This window comes from Mya arenaria, chromosome 8 (genome assembly GCF_026914265.1).
Source record: "Mya arenaria isolate MELC-2E11 chromosome 8, ASM2691426v1".
Taxonomy (NCBI): Eukaryota; Metazoa; Mollusca; class Bivalvia; order Myida; family Myidae; genus Mya; species Mya arenaria.
In genome coordinates this window covers 31,916,545-31,934,400 of record NC_069129.1, presented here as the reverse complement: position 1 = coordinate 31,934,400, position 17,856 = coordinate 31,916,545, and the positions used below count along the sequence as shown (strand labels likewise).

At 32.6% G+C, this 17,856-nt stretch overlaps 1 protein-coding gene across 1 annotated transcript in view; it reads right to left on the bottom strand.

Moving 5' to 3' along the window:
- Nucleotides 1–17,038: 17,038 nt before the first annotated feature.
- LOC128244137 (thyrotropin-releasing hormone receptor-like) overlaps nt 17,039–17,856 on the bottom strand; it is a 38,392-nt gene continuing 37,574 nt past the window's right edge. Inside the window, exon 3 of the mRNA XM_052962152.1 lies at nt 17,039–17,223. Coding sequence (XP_052818112.1) covers nt 17,039–17,223 — 185 coding nt within the window. The remainder of the gene's footprint in view (nt 17,224–17,856) is intronic.

Sequence of the window (17,856 nt, the reverse complement as noted above, 5' to 3'; positions counted from 1 at the left end):
TCTTTCACATTAGCAAAGACTGCATGTAAACAACATACTCCTTTTCACAACATCATAGTGCACTTCAAGGTGTATTTTACATAAGCAATAAAACATCTTGATGTCAGGTACTTATAATTAATTTCTGCCAACGCGATCACTTGAAAAAACAAAGACTCATCAATGTTATTTCTGATGTTTTGTTTCAATAACTAACACAAAATTAAAACCGTAAACAACAAACTCCTTTTCACAGCAACATAATTCAAAACAAAAAGGTTCACAGCTTTTACATTTAGAGCAAAAAAACAGCTTATTTTATGCTTAATTATTAAATTCTACCAAATTGTTCAATTGAATATATATTTTCCGCTTTCATTCAAAATGCTTTTGGTATATATTCTAAGCAAAGTTGGAAACCGTCGAGTAGCAAATGTAAATTAGATTTAATTTAATTCTTAAGCAAACAAAAAAATAAAATCTTGTTCGCCTTCAGTCAATATTAGTGTTAGGAGAGGTAGATATGGTTACACACCGTGGCCTGGCAAATTCGAGTTGACTTGCAAACTGCGTGATTCTGTTCGTCTGTCTTTTGGTAAAGGAGGCAAATAACGAAATTTATAACATTATATTATATTATCTTTATTTAAGATTTAAATGGAAAATGATCAAACAAACTGAAAAGAGGGCAATTCAAAGAGCAGAGTCAGAACAAAATGTTTTTGTTCCGCGGGATACTCTAAAATTTAAATCCGTGTTTTACTGATTTTTTTTAAATGTTTACTTAAACGCAGAGGCTTACTTCCATTTCCAGCCATGCTTGATTAGTTTTACAAAAAAGAGGTGCAATAATGATTGTCCGAATACAGTTGTGAAATTAGACATTATATTACAGACAGCGTCGGGAAATTAAAACACCACATTATTTCCACTTTTAAAATAAAAGTCACTAAATTCCGAATTTTTCGCTTTTTTGGCTCTGCTATCTAGAGGCATACAACTAAAACCTAGTAAACCCTAAATACAGTATAGCTGAAATAGTGCTTTCATTTAGGGTTAAATGTAATAAATACTATTAACCAGATGAATATATTGTCTGACGAATATCACTTCAATCGTTCAATTTATTTGCAGTTAACTTACGATTTTCGATGGAAAAGTTTTAAATGACTGATACGTTAAAGTATAAAGATATAACGCATGCCATTGTGTTTTATAGTTTTCCTCATTGGAAAATTATGATTGATATTATTTTTTGCTTTTATCTTTTTGCGTCGCTTTTTTACCCACAATTAAGAAATACAATAACTTTATAATACAAAACTTCCACATCATGTATTTTTTATAGAACTGAAATTGATACATTTTGATAACAAACGCCACAAAATAGCACTTCAGAGGCCATAAGTTATCTTTGTATCGGTAGAAGTCCATGTTATATTGATTGTTTAAAGTGACACTCTTATTCAAAGTACATACATACATACACATGTAAAACAAACATAAATGTTGAGTGATACACCCTCAACTACTTACTAAATAATGCATGTATTGAAAATATTAATTACTATAAGCACTACTAGAACTGTGTATTTAATAGCTTACAACGCAAAAATATTAAATGATTAGTGAATGCTAAAATATTTACAGTGGTTTACTATGGTCTCAATAGGTAGAAATACCGTGTTTTCTGCACATTTCTTTTAAATTAAACGCGGCATCCTTCACAAGAACCATGGTTTTCAACATTTGTTCATCCTTTTGGGTCTATTAGAACAATTGTATGAACTGTGTTAATTCTTAGTTGGGAGTAATAGTGCATCTTTAAGCACCCGAGAAAAGAGCGAAGCAATATATTCTTACAAAATGCATGTTTCGCGATTATTTATTAATTGCCATTCCTTGTGCAAGGAATGGAATGCAATTTCTTTCAAAGTTTCATTACCCTATATGCTATTAGGGTCAACAGTTTATATCTCATGTCAACTGATTATTATACATATTGGGGAACCACATACCGAAGAGCGCAGTACAACGATTAAATATCGTAAGATCATGATTTTTCTTAGGCTTCTCAATAGCAATGCTACTAAATTTGGATGCCTGAGGACCTCAGATAATTTGGGTATCAATTGAGAGGATTTTCACTCGCTGTTTTATAATAGAGAAAATCAAATGGTCGGAAACAATGGGCAAATAAATTGAATGTAGTTTCTGTTTTTTGTTCTTGTTTTTCGAGGTCAAATGAAATTTAGCACTATTTAAAGGCCAGTAACCATTTTAATAACATTTAAGTAGGTAAACACGACACATTACATCATTTCAATTGATTCCAAAATAACATGCCACATCATGCATTTATTTCATATAATGCCTATAGTGAACGTCTTTAATATCTGAAAGACAATATTTATCAAGGAGTTTGACATTAAGTTATTACAAAAGAAATAAAATAATATGATAATCTAATTCGGAATTAAGTTCAATATTTGATAGAAGTAAATTATTAAACAAAGTTGATATTAACTTTTAAAAGTTTGTAAAATAATAAATAATCGTTTTTTAACACAAATCAGTCGAAAGTAGCATACTAGTTTTGTTAACAGGGAGGTCATTTTAAAATAAAATGGTCAACGGACAACAATCGAAAAGCAGCGTCGTTACACGATATGTTCTGACTCAACTGAAAGTTGCATACAGCGGTTTGGTAAGAGCAAAAGGCAAACCGATGGTTCTATCATAATGATTTAAACCACTGAGTAACGCTTGCCATTGTTTGTTAAATCGGTATCAGTCAGAAGTGTCAAAATTAGGTTGTTATCTACTTGGATAAAAAGGTTTAGTACAAGTATGTTATTTTAACACATTAATGGTCACTTAAATTCTGCAAGAGATATTTCATGATTTTACAGGAATAAAGGAAAAACAGGCTAAACGTATAAATATGCGACCGCTCGAAACAGAATCAGAACAAGACAAAAGAAACTATAATTGACGAAATTAAGTGGAATAATATAACTTATAGAGACCCCAGGACATTTCAAATGCCTTAAGCGATTATTATAAGGATGTTTTTCGCCTAAACAGTTACCTGAATATGATACTATTTCCCATGCCAAACTAGCTGAGAAAATACAAACGTTTTTTTTTAAATCCAAAGACTACTCGTCCGATGACGTACTAACTTTTGACGTCACATGTAATGACGTTAATGGCATATTGAAAGAATATAACGAAGAAAAACGCCAGGTCATGACAAAGTTGTGACTGAACATTTAGTACATAGCAGATCAATTCTACAATATTATCCCAAAGTGTTGTTTAAGCCTCATATATACCAAAAGATTGCAAATTGGGAATTATCATACCCATTCACAAACGGAACAAGATAAAAAAAATGCATGTAAAAGTTATCGTCATATCACATTACTGCCTGTGATATATGAAGCTTTAGAAAAACTGGTGCATAAACGTCTTCAAACATGGTCAGTTAAAAAAAAATAATTTCCAAATGCACAACAGAATGGATATTAAAAATGACTTGGATCGATAACAGCATCCTTTGCTCTTCAGGAACTATGTTCACGAACCTAGAGTACGGCTTACCGTCATACGTAGCAAGACTAGACACTTTTGGTGCCTTTGGCAATGTATTGCACCCAGCCCTATTTGTTAAACTTCATGACTATGGAATACGTAGTAGAATGTTGAGAGTACTCATCAACCGTTATACAGACTTAAAGGGCACGGTAATAGTAAACGGTAATACAGTCGACGCCATTTCCGGTCCGCCAAGGTGTCAGACAGGAAGGGATACTTTCAACGTGGCTGTATCCTCTCTTCATTGATGAACTCCTAAACAAGCTACAGGATTCTCCCCATGGATCCTACATTGGAACCATAAACACTGGTAACCCGGCCCTTGCTGACGACCTCACATTGATATCATCGAACAAAGCTGCGCTACAGGCCCAAATAAACGTTGTTGTTGCTTACGCAAATTTATGGGGCTATCAGTTAAACGAAAGCAAATGTTTGTACTTAATCTTCGCAAATAGTCAAACAGTACACGACTCGTTGGCCGTAGGCCATACGAGGCTTGTCCAATGAGAGTCAACAACACACGTAGGCATAGAAATCCATAGATCTTGTAAATGTGCCACGGCCGTTGACGTCAGAATAAGAAAAAAAAACGATCATCGCTCTTTTCTTTGCTAACAATCAGAGAGTCAGCCTACGATGTCAATCCGCTAATGCTTGCTGGCTTAGTGCAAAAAATCTCTACACCAAACGTTATTAATGACTCTGAATTATGGTCGTTACTCACTGAATCTGACATTACGAAGCTCGAACGTTCGTCTCGCGGCTAAGATGTGTCAAAACCTTAACACGAGGACAAGATCTGATATGGCTCTCAGTCTGTAGGGATGGCATTCCATAGTAACACAGATCGACCTACGGAACTTAATGTTTTTCCACAAACTGTGCACTTTAAATGCATCACTACTTGTGAAGAAGGTGTTCGTTCGACTATAGGCTACAGTTATTCTGTACTCGTGGTCATAGCCGCCAACTTGGCTTTATCACAGACATTTTTAAAATCCTGAGCAAATATGGTTTAGATCAGCACATACACGCCTACAGATGTACAGCAAAGTTTCTTACAAAACTGGCTTGCAAACGGTCAATCAGAACAGCAATCACGAGCTTCTATAACAATATATATGGATATCACGAGTCATAGGCGACCCGGAGTTTCAACTTTTTAGCAGTTTCCATACTCGCGTCTTCCCGTCCTTAATATGGTCAATTACGAAATCAACAGAAGATATACGTCATGCGATATAAACCATGCGCTTCCTCACAAATACAAGACATCCCCAGGCCGGGATATGTTCTCAATGTCTTGCGTGGTCAGCTGACCTCGACGTCCATCGTGTTTCTTCTTGCCCAAGGCTTTCCGCCGTGAGACAAGTGTTAATAAAAAGACTCGAGACCCCATGTCATAGTGCAGAGCTCATCTACTTCTGTATAAGCGCGATTCGTCATGAACATGTTGCACCGAGTGATCATACAGACACACGTATTCGCGCAGTCTGTAGATATTTTCACAATGCACTGTGCAAACAGTCTTAATAGATATACCCTCACAACGGACCTCTCACTGCTGATTATTCGCATAAGAAATTAGTATAATGTTCGTCTCTCCATGTTTCTTGCTTGTTCATGAGTGTTATCTTTAAAACTTATACGACAGCTCTAATATTGTTGTAACACTTATTTTGGGTTATCTTTTTATTTTGCATGTCTCAGTGCACATATATATTCATCATTAATTACTTCAAAATGGATGCAGGATATTCAAAAGTTTTATTATAAAAGCATATTTTCCTGAGCACCTTCTATTACTTGTATTTCAATTTCGGCAAGTTTTTGAACCAGGTGACACGAGATGTTTTTAACTATTAGTTCTTTTTTATTTTTATTCTTTTTTTTTTAATAAAATAAAATAATAAAAATAAATATTAAGTGCATTGTACATCGCATTAATGACAGAAGTCACAAACTCAGAAAATATAAGCTCAGCTTTAAAGTATATGCTTTATCTTACAATATTATTATTGTTAATGTATTATTATTAACATCGTCATCCTTGTGTAACAACTTTGTGCCTTATAACGTGTATTATATATTGCTGTATATACTGTTTATATGACCGTTTGTTTGTTTAATATGTTTAAATCAGTTTCGGGTGGAAATAAAGATAAATATAGTAAGTAACTACTGAAATCATATACGACTTTGTCGGAAGCAGCCTAAAATATTATCAGCTGTTACTAACCTAATGTTTCATTCATCAAGAAACATATTCTACCTAATATATGCTTTATTCTGTCTGTGCAAACACAAAAAACCCGTAGCTAATTAGTTGAAAAGCGCCAACGTGTTTGACAGAATTCACAATTTGGAAAACAGTAAAGAATGGATTTTACGATGCATCAACCAGGAATACTGACTGTATTGTTTTATATGAACAGCATGTATGACATTTTGTATTGTAAAAGGCCAATAAGTCACTTATCGTTTCAATGATTTGTGTAGCAAAGGTACAGTATCATTTAAATAATTGATTATATAGTGTCAAATAGTCATTACAAACAAACATATAAAAGAGTTTATTTGGGAAAGACTGAATTGGTAAAGGTTAAGAAAACGGTGTTAAAGACAACTTTAATAACGATAAAAAAGATTTTTTGTCATCATCAAGGCAAAGAAAATGTTTTGAAGACAACTTGAATCCATATTGCCAATGATAACTTTTTCGGGAGAAATACCAAATGATTCACAGCCTTACGTTGCTGTGTGAGGGTTGTTGTTATCGCACAATCCCCGATATATGTCACCGACCATTTCTGTATTTAAATTGGTTAAAAATGTGGGTATCGACCTTAAATTTGTTTTAATAAGTTAAAAGTAGAAAATAAAACGCTACTTTTGATAATATTTTAAATAAAAGTTTGTAAAAAGATATTAACTGACAAAAATTTGAACGTCCAATGCCAGCTCCAAATATTAGACCTCATTTGATGCCTATTCTACAAAATGTCTTACATTATATTTTAGAAAAAAAGAAAGATATTCGCCGTGGTTTCAAAGAGGTATCACAAGATTGATTATTAATTAGGCAATGATAATTTATAATTTGACCAGCTCTGCACTTGCGCAGTTAATGTAAGGTAACTCCCTTAGAGATAAACTCTGTAAAGAGGGACTATTCATAGTTAACCAAATCAGGAAAATAATTAGGCAACAGTAACATATTGTTCAAATTGTCTATTTTATTTACCATTGACATTTATCACTAACACGCTATTTCCGGGGAAGGTGGTTCTGATATTAGTTTTCATTCAACGGCAATATTATTATGTTATTAATTAGGTGATATTATATTGGCCCAGTTATTTGTCCGAGGTTAGCAGTTTCTGCCTGAGGAAGCATGTTATTACGTCTTAATTTCGTAAATCGTTTGCCAAAACATCAAATTTGTCACCTTCGTCGTCCATTTTGACGGTGTACAAAACGCGATTGTCCCCGTAATAGTTGATTAATAAAGCGTGATACAAATTACCTTAACGTATATTTTTGTTTTAAAACAGTGCAACTGCGTTTAAATAACATATTTGTCCAAGGGTTAATTTTTTCATATCTCGTCATATAAACGCGACTGTAAGTTTATATATAACCTTTGGTTAGTCATTGAATACATTGTATAAATAAAAAACAATAAAAAACACTTCATTTGTTTCATTTCAAACCAAAACACATGAAAATGCGCTCGAAATTAAAACAATAAAAAACATCTTGGTTTTCCAATAATTTGAATGAAATTTTCAACTTGAGCTTAATTGAAACATTATCGACTTAAGGAAGATCATGAAATAAAATATTCATCGTTTTGTTTTAGTTCATAAAGCATAAAGCAAACTTGTCATATAACGCTGGCATAAATGATGCCGATCAAGCGCGTTGATTCCTCTGTTTCAAATGTTGGTTAAAAACTCAACAGACAACCGTTTAGACTTGATCAAACTACATCGTTAGCAATATACATTGTTTAACATCATTTACATGTTATATGGAAACGTTTTATATCATTTAGGAGTCTACCATCAAGTTTTATATTAATACAATGAACAGCTTATAGAAAATAATAATAATTGATTCCAAATTTGATTGAATAACATGAGGTTAAAAAAAAGAACTTTTTTTATCTTTCAATTTATATTTTTAATCAAGTCTATCTAACAAAGTATGGCTATGGCTTGATCAACGCTGCAATCATTTGATATCAAAGGTTTAGTCTTGCTTTCGATCAACAAATATTCGGGATGTAATGAATATATTGTATAAATGAGCAATTATTTGGTCTTCTTCAATGAATATTTTTGTTTTACCGTATACAAATATATTTGATTAACCTAAAAAAATGATGGATTAAATGAATATATTTTATTGCTGAATGAATTTTTTATCGCAATGAAAAAAAAGGTTTTGATTCGGCAAAAATTTGTTAACGGCATCTATTAAAAATATACAATTTTATACGCGATATAAGATGCAACGTTGGTCATGCCAAACATAACATTCATTGAAGTTGGCCAAACAAAACCATTTGAAGCTGAAAAATCTGTGCTGTTTGATGTAGGTGTTGGATGAGGTATACAACAAAAATGACCCTGTCAATCTTACGTAACTAATAATGCACAAAAAGACACTTAGATGCATAGACGACTAAATTAATATGTTGATAATAGATAAATAATGTATGCTGAACAAAGGAATAAACTAACAAAGACACTGATGAACGGACGAACGAATGAATTAATGAATATGAACAATAAAATCATAATGAACTTTTTTCTTAACTTATTTCATGAGAACGTCGATGGAATAAACAAAGAGATCTATTATCGTGTCGAATATCGTCCCCCGCCCATATGCCAACAAAATGATATGTGTTTGACGTAATGGTTTCTGTTATAGCTTGATGCCTAAACATAGTCGTCGTAAAAGTATAAAACAATGGTGAGAATGTATTCCCATTTCGGGATTGATTTCAAAGATAAATTATTCATGACTAAAAATTTGATACACATGTTGTTAGAATTTGAGTAAGGTTTCATGCTCTAGTATGTTTATGGTAAATAGTGCATGGATTGTGATACCATACAATCTCTAAATAACTCTAAATAGTAGTACGTAAACGGTATCATTCATTGAAAATATTAAGTGGTCATATATCCTCTTTCCAGCTGGGAGAACGACTGATTAATCATATATTTCAGAGAGAAAAGGACCGGGACATGATGACATTCCATATTTTTCCGATGATGGAGCTTTGTGTTTTTACTACGGCAATCTGAGAAAATGTTTTCACTGTTGTGCTTTTATATTTTCCACGCTTTTCATTTAAGACGTCAAGTGAAAAGTTACTATACTTGGCATACTTTAAATACATAACAGGACATTATTTAATGATAGCGATTACATTTTATTGTTAACTTTCATTGTTATGATATTGTCCAAACCTGAAATCAGCAGGTGAAGGAGTTTTGTTTCTAAACACAACTATTTCGTTACTTTATTTGGCAACTAGACAACCATATTAACATTATGTTATACAAGGAAGTAAAGATTAATCAAGGAAAAGCAGCGAAATCATTGGTTTAATCAACCAATATTGTTTTCCCGATTACGTAAACGTTCAAAACCTCACTCTGTCGGATTTTACGCAATATAAGTACATGTCAGATGCAAATGAAATTTGGCAGAGTCTGCAGACAATGCGCACGGTGAATACGCAATCAGGCAGTTTCACTGAAACCGATAAGAGAACTGTAGCTAAAACTACGTTACATTATTTGTTATTTGATCATAGGCACTGTGTGAGAAATAAAGTGAATGTTAATTACCCTAAAATAAAATGGTGTCTATGACTACAAACACAGTGAAAAACACAAGATAAAAGTGCAATGATTTGAACTAATCAGACAATGTCCTGTTTCCACCATTGCTTACGTCACAGTATTAAACATTCATTATGTGACGTAGGATTTAAAAAGTGTATTGGTTGGACCGAGGCATTTATTGCTTATTGAATGTCTTTAGATACATGCTATGTAGGATTACAGACGACCATATCTAAGAATCTTATTACGAACTAAATTTAAAATTATTATGTGATCATGTCTGTACATGTTTGCCTTTCCTCTGTTATATCTCTGGAACCTTTGCTTTGGTACCATTCCTTTTCGTCGTAGAGTAGTTATGTATAAAATGATGTGAAAAACAGAGAATATTATGTTGCATTATGGCTATTACTCTAGGCACTAACCAAGGATAAATGATGTCTTAGTAACAAGGGACCAAATAATTATTATGTTTTCACCCCTGATTGTGTGATAATTTGCTATTATGGTGGCCAAGTGATCATTACCTTTTTAACTGTAAATGTCATTCCATCCATGTCTTCCTTTGGTATATTGCCATGACTTGGAATTTCATTTACTATTCCCGCTATATATGAATCGGTGTGTTCAATATACTGTTGATTTATACCTGTCGTACAACTATTTTATTGACACAAGTTTTAGGGCTGAGCTTTTGGCTGCTTCCGTAAATGGCTTATATCATATTTACTCAGTCAGTCAATTCTGAATATGATCTCCACTTGAATTGTGATATGTCTAGTGAATACAGATGCCAAACAAAAAATGAAAATTAGCTTGTGCGCCCACTCTCCGTGGGACTTAAATTAAAAACCTTTAACAATTAAGTGACATGAAAAACAAGCTTTTATTTTGTGCTTTCCCGTGTTCAGATAAACAAATACGCTACTTTTTGCTTCGCTTTTTTAAATACCGATGTGCATTCGTAACCGTAATATTATCCAATATTCAATTTTCTTTCTAATTGTTTTATTGCTGATGAAAGTCGCCAGCAGTAATATTAATGTAACGTAGATATTCTGAGCAGGATAAAAAACATACACTAAAAAAGCCTTATCATGCACTTTTACGAGGCGTTTGGAGTATAAAAAATGCAATCGTAATAATGCTTTTAAAATTCCTATCTGAATCCTTTGTCTTTCACTGAGTCGCATTATAAGTTTAATTTAAAATTGCACTGAAGTTATTGTTGGAGAGAGAGTGAGAATGGTCACTTCATATCAGATAATGCAAATCAGCATTTTTTATAAGCCAATATTTATACTGATGTTCAATATTTATTATTTAACTAATTATTTTAAGGAATCAAATCGTTTTGTAATACACAGAAGTTATACATTATAATAAGTATACATTACAATTTAAACTAAGATATATTGAAGACATGCTGAGTATTAAATTAAATAACCTTCAAAATAAGAATCGAATTGATCACACAAGTCTTTTCAATTTGCTTCGTTATAAATCAAATACGTCTCTTTATCTTAGAGTTACAGATGGAAAATAAAATTAAATGACAAGCAGGATGATTTTAACCTTAAAATTGTTAATTGTCCTTCTTTAGTCGGCGCTGTTCGATTGCCACCGTCTTACGTTGTTTTTCATTTTGCAATTGGTTAGATTTGCTAGAATATGTTCGGACTAGTTGACTGCAAAAGAAAACATTTAGTTGCCATCAGTTGAAGAAAACGTTTTCAAAGTTATTAAGCATAACGACATACTCGCTAAATACTGATCGTAATGGTACTAGTCCTACTTTCTAGGGCGATATTCTCAAAAAGCTAAAATTAAAGTAAAATTTACATCTTCCTCCAAACAGACTTACTGATCGGCTCGACGCCCTTTTAGCTACCTATATGTACCGAGTGTTTATCAGGTTTTGTTTACCCTGATACCTGTCTGTTATTATTTAAATAAAAATGTCTCCTACAGAAACAAATCATGGTGGTCTCAACTCTCTGTGACATTGATTGACTTTCCTTTATCAGTCTTAAACCATTTGTGACAGAGGTGAGAATTAGATTTCACCATATAGTTATCTTATTTTCCTTCTCGGAAGGCAATTATTTATGTTAATTTTGTCCGCGGGTGGTCCTCTTTGGGTAATAGAGTTTTTCTTCAGACCGTTTTCAGTACAAAAACCGATGCTGCCTCATATAGGAGAGACTGTTCATAAAGTACTTTCGTGTGCACGGAATGTCTGTATCCGGTCATGGAATTGAAAATTACTTTATCACAATATATAATTTGATATTTACTTTGATTTCCTTTGTTTTTAAGTTCATCCTGGCTCCGATGATATTGTAATTTATTTATTGATAAATATTGGGACATGTTAAATTTTATAAGCATATACACTATTTTAATCCCCTGTGTAAACAAATGTTTTAATATTCGAATGACTGTTACAAGGTACAATTACGTGGTATTTGGACTGTTTTTTGGCCAGTCGAGCTATCTGATTCGAGCGATTCGGACCCTAGCATGATCTCTTGGACTTAAAATTATGAAAAAATGTGTTTTTGTACTCTATTATATACATATTGAACAAATTATTCACATTTGGTGGTATTTTTAAACATATTAAGTATGTTAATATTTCATACAATCTTTATCATTCACAAACTATGAAGGTTAGTAGATTTTGATTGAGACATATGTACGCAAAAGAGCTCAGATCTACAAGATGTTTTCAATAAAACAACTGTTTACGTCGCATGCATGTTCAAAAGGAAATTCCAGTTCGGGACCAAGCTCCGACCTCGAGGGAACGCCGGTTCTCGAACGACCGCTTGTTCGAACGAGCGCAGTTTTACTGTATCTCCAATGTGCAATAGCACAACAAGCACAAACAAGTCGCGTTTTTTTCAATTTTTTTTTAATAACTCTGCCAAGATCAGATAGTACATTTTCATATTTTCGTTTGAAAAAGTAATGTTTTATGGCTTAAACAGTTATTAACCGTTTTAGGAAAATAAATAAAACATCATTTTTTGAACTAAATATAAAATCTGCAATGTATTTTTGTTAGCAGTCTTATATAACTGGTTTCCATGGATTTTCGCAAAAATTGGCTCGTTCCAAGACAAAAAATAAAAAAGTTGTCAAAATATTCAATTTCCGAGCTTTACACCTTTAAACTATTTTCTTATAAATATAAGTTGTTTATGCTAAAACACACTTTGAATCAGTTTGAACTTAGGTATTCAAATTACACGTTAAACATTTCACTTATTTTCATAATCTTATAATATATTTTACAAACTTCTTCTACTGATGTGGTGTCATACATCCGAGCTTGTTTTCAATGGAAAGATGGCTTAGGAATTCCGATTGTTTTCGAATTATTATCTCTGAGGAGTTATATTTATAGAATTGTATTGATATTTCAAATCAAATCATAAATCTGAATACGTAATACAAAGATTTTCGATTCCATTAAAATAACACTATTAATACCTAGTATGGTACGATAGTTCGTCGTTCGTTCGTAGATAAGAAGGCATCAGTCTCCTACTTGGCGTTGCCATCAGACATCCACTAAACATTTAATTGAACATCAGATTTATTAATCACTTCATTTGTAATATTCATTTCACAACACAGTAGTTTACAATCTGAGCTAAAAGTATATGTTAAGAATATACTAAGTTCTCGTCAAAGAGGATATATCTTATTAATTATACGCTATAAGAAAATAAATATAACCTAAATCTGACGAAAGTAAATCCGCATCGTACAGATTGTGGCATGTCTCCAATCATCTTGACAAAAGAAATAAAGTTTATATTTACATATGTTTTATATTCTACTATGAAATTCGCGTTCTATGAACAATGATGACCAGATGTATATTGACGGTTTAATCAGTTTCTTTATACAATATTTCGTCCAATGCCTTCAGAAATGTAAAGAACGCATCTACAAATAAACAAGAAGGGAGCACTTTATTGCTTTCTGCCTCCATTTTGTCATAAGAGAAGCGACAGCCGGGTTCTTTACAGATATTATAAGACTGACCTTCTGATAAGAAATGTGTATATCCCTGAATAATCACTGTCCTCAACTGGCATATAGATGATCTGAGTGTCCTTTCAGTGAACTGCTTGAAGATAATGGTACAGGTATACTCAACCACTTTCCGTTCGGTATATCTTTATGTTCGTAATGGAAAACTAAGAAACCATTCTTTACTATTACTGGCGGAAGTTTTGTGACTTTAACCACAACATTTTTCGTAATACCTGTCATCAATCGGTCGTTGTACCGGAAACTTTTACTTGATTGTGAAGAAACTGAAGGATGCATCTTCATCGTAAAATCGTTATTTCAGATTTAATCACTTGTTATGTCAGTAAAGAAGATCAATGCATGTTTGTATTCTGATAATTTTGACATTTCATGTCAAGCCATCTATCGAACAAATCAAATCAATGTGGTAACTGCTTCGCCTATTTTTTATAACTAAGTACGGATGATTACAAATTACTTAATTTTGTACGAGATACAAATGGCTTTTGTCAGTGTATTTTTGAATGAAGCACTGAAGTTCAAGCTGTAGCTCCTATTCGAAATATTTACTCAGAAAATATGTAGAAATAAGCAAAATATTCCATAAATGCTTTTTCTTCGTATTTTCTATTTTTTCTAATTTGTCATATAGCTTTTAAGAAATAGAGTTATGACGCAAAAAATATATCATAAACATTGGATATAGATTTTATCATATATTCACACATAAATGACTTATTGTAGAACATAAAAATGTTCTAAGTTCAAAAATATATTTAATTAAGTTCACATTAATTCAAAAAGCCATCATCTTGTCAGGAATTTTGTAAACAAAGTTCAATCGGCCCCTTTCTCCTCTTACTATTAGTTTGTTTTTATATTTTCATATTTGTGATTACAAAGACAGATTTAGTTAATAGTTTTCGAACTAAAGGTCATTTTTTCGGAGTTCTAGCTTAAAACTGTTCAACCAGAAAACTTCGTTCGCATGTAAGGTATGTACGACAATGCTCATCAATGCACAACGCATCCCCCAATATATATTTTAAGTGTACAAAACACTTTTAGTGCGAGCCAATTAGTTCTTCAATAAACGACGGATCAACTTTAATGACACCATGTTTATGAGGGAAAATGTAAACGACCACATATACAAACTAATAGTAAAACCTTTGTCTAATGATATAAATATTTTACTGCCTTTGGGATATTAGTAAATGACCGCTGAGAAGAAACGATCACCTTCTTATGTAAATTTCTTTTAGAATCCAAGCTCTTTAGTACTGTTCCACAGAAAAATGTAGGACAAAAGTAGAAGGGTTTTTTGACAAAATAGCTAAAGGAAGAACCTTTATACAACAAGATTTGGAAAATTACGAATTGGTCAGATGACGTTTTAATTTCGGGACCAATTAAGGATTGCTATACAAAAGCCATATTAAATACAGCGCGATAACCATTACCTTTAACTTGCACATTAGTCATCGCATATATTACAAATGGCATTGAAACATTTCGTTCTGTTAAACAAAAATAATATTCACATTTCTTGGAGATGATATACTAAAAGGCTTCAGCAGATTAGAAATTAGCATCCGTAAATGCTACAGAATCATTTAAAGTATCCATTCTGTAGGAATTTAGCGTAATGAGATTTTAAAAATAACCTGTTTTCCATATTAAGTCGACTTTAATGATTTCCCTTATTTTGTTTGGTAACCGATTTAATCAACTAACATTAATTGATAGTGGTTTTCCTTTTTTTCGAAAACAAATGGTAACCCTAACATTTATTTATGAAAATAATTTGATGAATGTCCAGTTTGTCCTTGTTGTTGGTAAAGTTGTGTGTCTCCCATTTAATATCTGTTTAGCTTTGACTCTGTGCTTTAAACTGAGTCGTCGTTAAGTAGTTTGTATTAGGCGTATTCCTGTAGTTTTATTGTAGTATGTGTGAAGTATCGGTTTATCAGGAAGAACTGTAAGAAATAGCTACGTACTTTAAAAAAATATATTTGTTATGTGAGAAGACAAGCCCAATCATTTTGATGAATATTTAATAACTGTCATGTTACTCATGTTGATTCCATCTGACTATATGTATCATAAGTACAACGTTAAGTCACGCATACCGTCTTGGACTGAACAAACTGTGATTACTATAATAATACTTTTTGTGTGCTATATAAATATTGTTATCAAATTGACACAATTCCAAATTCTCCAGACATTTATGTTTTAACTGAAACATTATAAAGTTGGTCGAAAAGCACATTGTGGAACAAACGTACAAATATAATTTCATGGTTATAACAGATCAGATTAGAAAAAAAAATGTTGTATTGCTTTTTTATTTTACTATTGTCTGCATGTATCCAATCATCAACAGAAACCTAACCATATGATAAGGAAACACTAAATATACATGCGTTATTGAAAAGATACACTAACTACAACCATTTTGACAAATGATATTTTTAACTAATAATGTAGCTGATATCATGGAGACAATATTGTGTTGTACCTCTGTCATATAGTAATGCACATATAATTTCAAATAGTGACAAAGACATTGTATCTTTGTTTGTTGTCAATCGCAGCGCGAGTTAATCAACCCTCGTATGACATAGTTCCTACTTTGAACTAGAACTGCACTGTTTATATCTCCTGTGCGACAGTGTTTATCAATTGTACAGCGACTTGAATCATAGCGAAGGGGATGCAAACTTTATTATCAATCAGATTCTGATAAACACTGATAAAATAGTGATGAGAAACGACCTAATTCTACCAATATAATAATGTTAATAGGGTCTTTTTAATATTTATTCAGTACAAATAGATACACAAACATAACATCAACATATTTTACATATATTTTGGGGACATTCTTATTGCTCACCTTTCCTTACCCAATCACAGTAGCCCCGCATTTTGTCTCAGTGTAACACAAACCTCTTTAACGACTTAAAGTAAACTATCATCAGGGTAACGGCCAAGTCAGTTTGTAATAGTTACATCTCCAAGGCTTGCAATAGCAGACACTTCCTCTACTGATGTGGCTTCATACACAAACTTCTTTAACGACGTAAAGTAAACTATCGCCAGGATAGCGGTCAAGTCAAATTGTAATAGTGTCCCAGGCATCTCCATGGCTTGCAATAGCAGACACTTCCTCTACTGATGTGGCTTCATACATCTGAGTTTGTTTTCGGTGGGAAAATGGCTTAGGAATTCCGATTGTTTTCGAATTTTTGTCTCTGAGGAGTTTTGTTTCTAGGATTGTAATTATATTTCGAATCAAATCAAATCGAAATCTGAATACGTAAGACAAAGATTTTCGATCGTAATTAACGTGGGCATCAAACATCCACAAAACATACAATGGTATATCGGATATATTAATCACTTTAATTGAAACATTCATTTCACAATACAATATTTTACAATTTTAACTTAAGAATCTATTAAGATATATTGCTATTCCCCTGCGGTTGAAATGCAGTTTCAATTGACCATTAAACGTCACTATGACATCATCACTGTGATGTAGCACGATTATCGTTAAAACGATTACTTTCATTCCTAACAGAAGTGTTTCGACCATTAAAATGAAGCTGAAGCTGTATTGTGGACTCAGTAGTCGGCCTTCTTGATTTTAATACAACATTCTCAAGATTCACCTCGCTGTAGACAGAAGTATGACCATCAACTAAATATTTTCCTGCAAGTAAAAAATAATAATCTTATATTATCGTCGGTTATCATCGTATGTGCACACTGTCAGAGAGTTACAAGAATAATTTACCAGTATTAATTATTTCCAAGAAAATGGAGGTGGGGTTTAGGTGGCGAAAGACGCACAAAACGAACTCTTGCAATAAATTTAAGCAATGAAACTTAAATATAACCTTTAAGCTTCCCTCATTGTTGTCAGAGTCAACTTTAAGACAATGCTATAAATAACACAAAAATTCAATCATCTTATTAATGGCCTAAGGCATTGTACCGATATACAGATTTGCCAATACACTTTGATTAATACACTCAACGACTAGATAGAGGGATACACCGCAACTTCATGAACATAGTCTTCCTTAGACACGCTTAATTCTATGCAGTTATATTGACGGGTAATGAAAAACAATATGATCTTAATAGAACCATTGTTTTAAACGGGATTCAACATTTATGCGGTATGAAATACTATTTTATGTTTGTGAAAAAGGACGTCACTTTAACTCTCTACTAGACTATTAAGGCACAAACATAAGATATCTAGTAAAAAGTTTTGCAAGATTGAGACGTTATTTTAAAAAAATGATCGCATAAGAAACACATAAATGCTGGTGCTCTG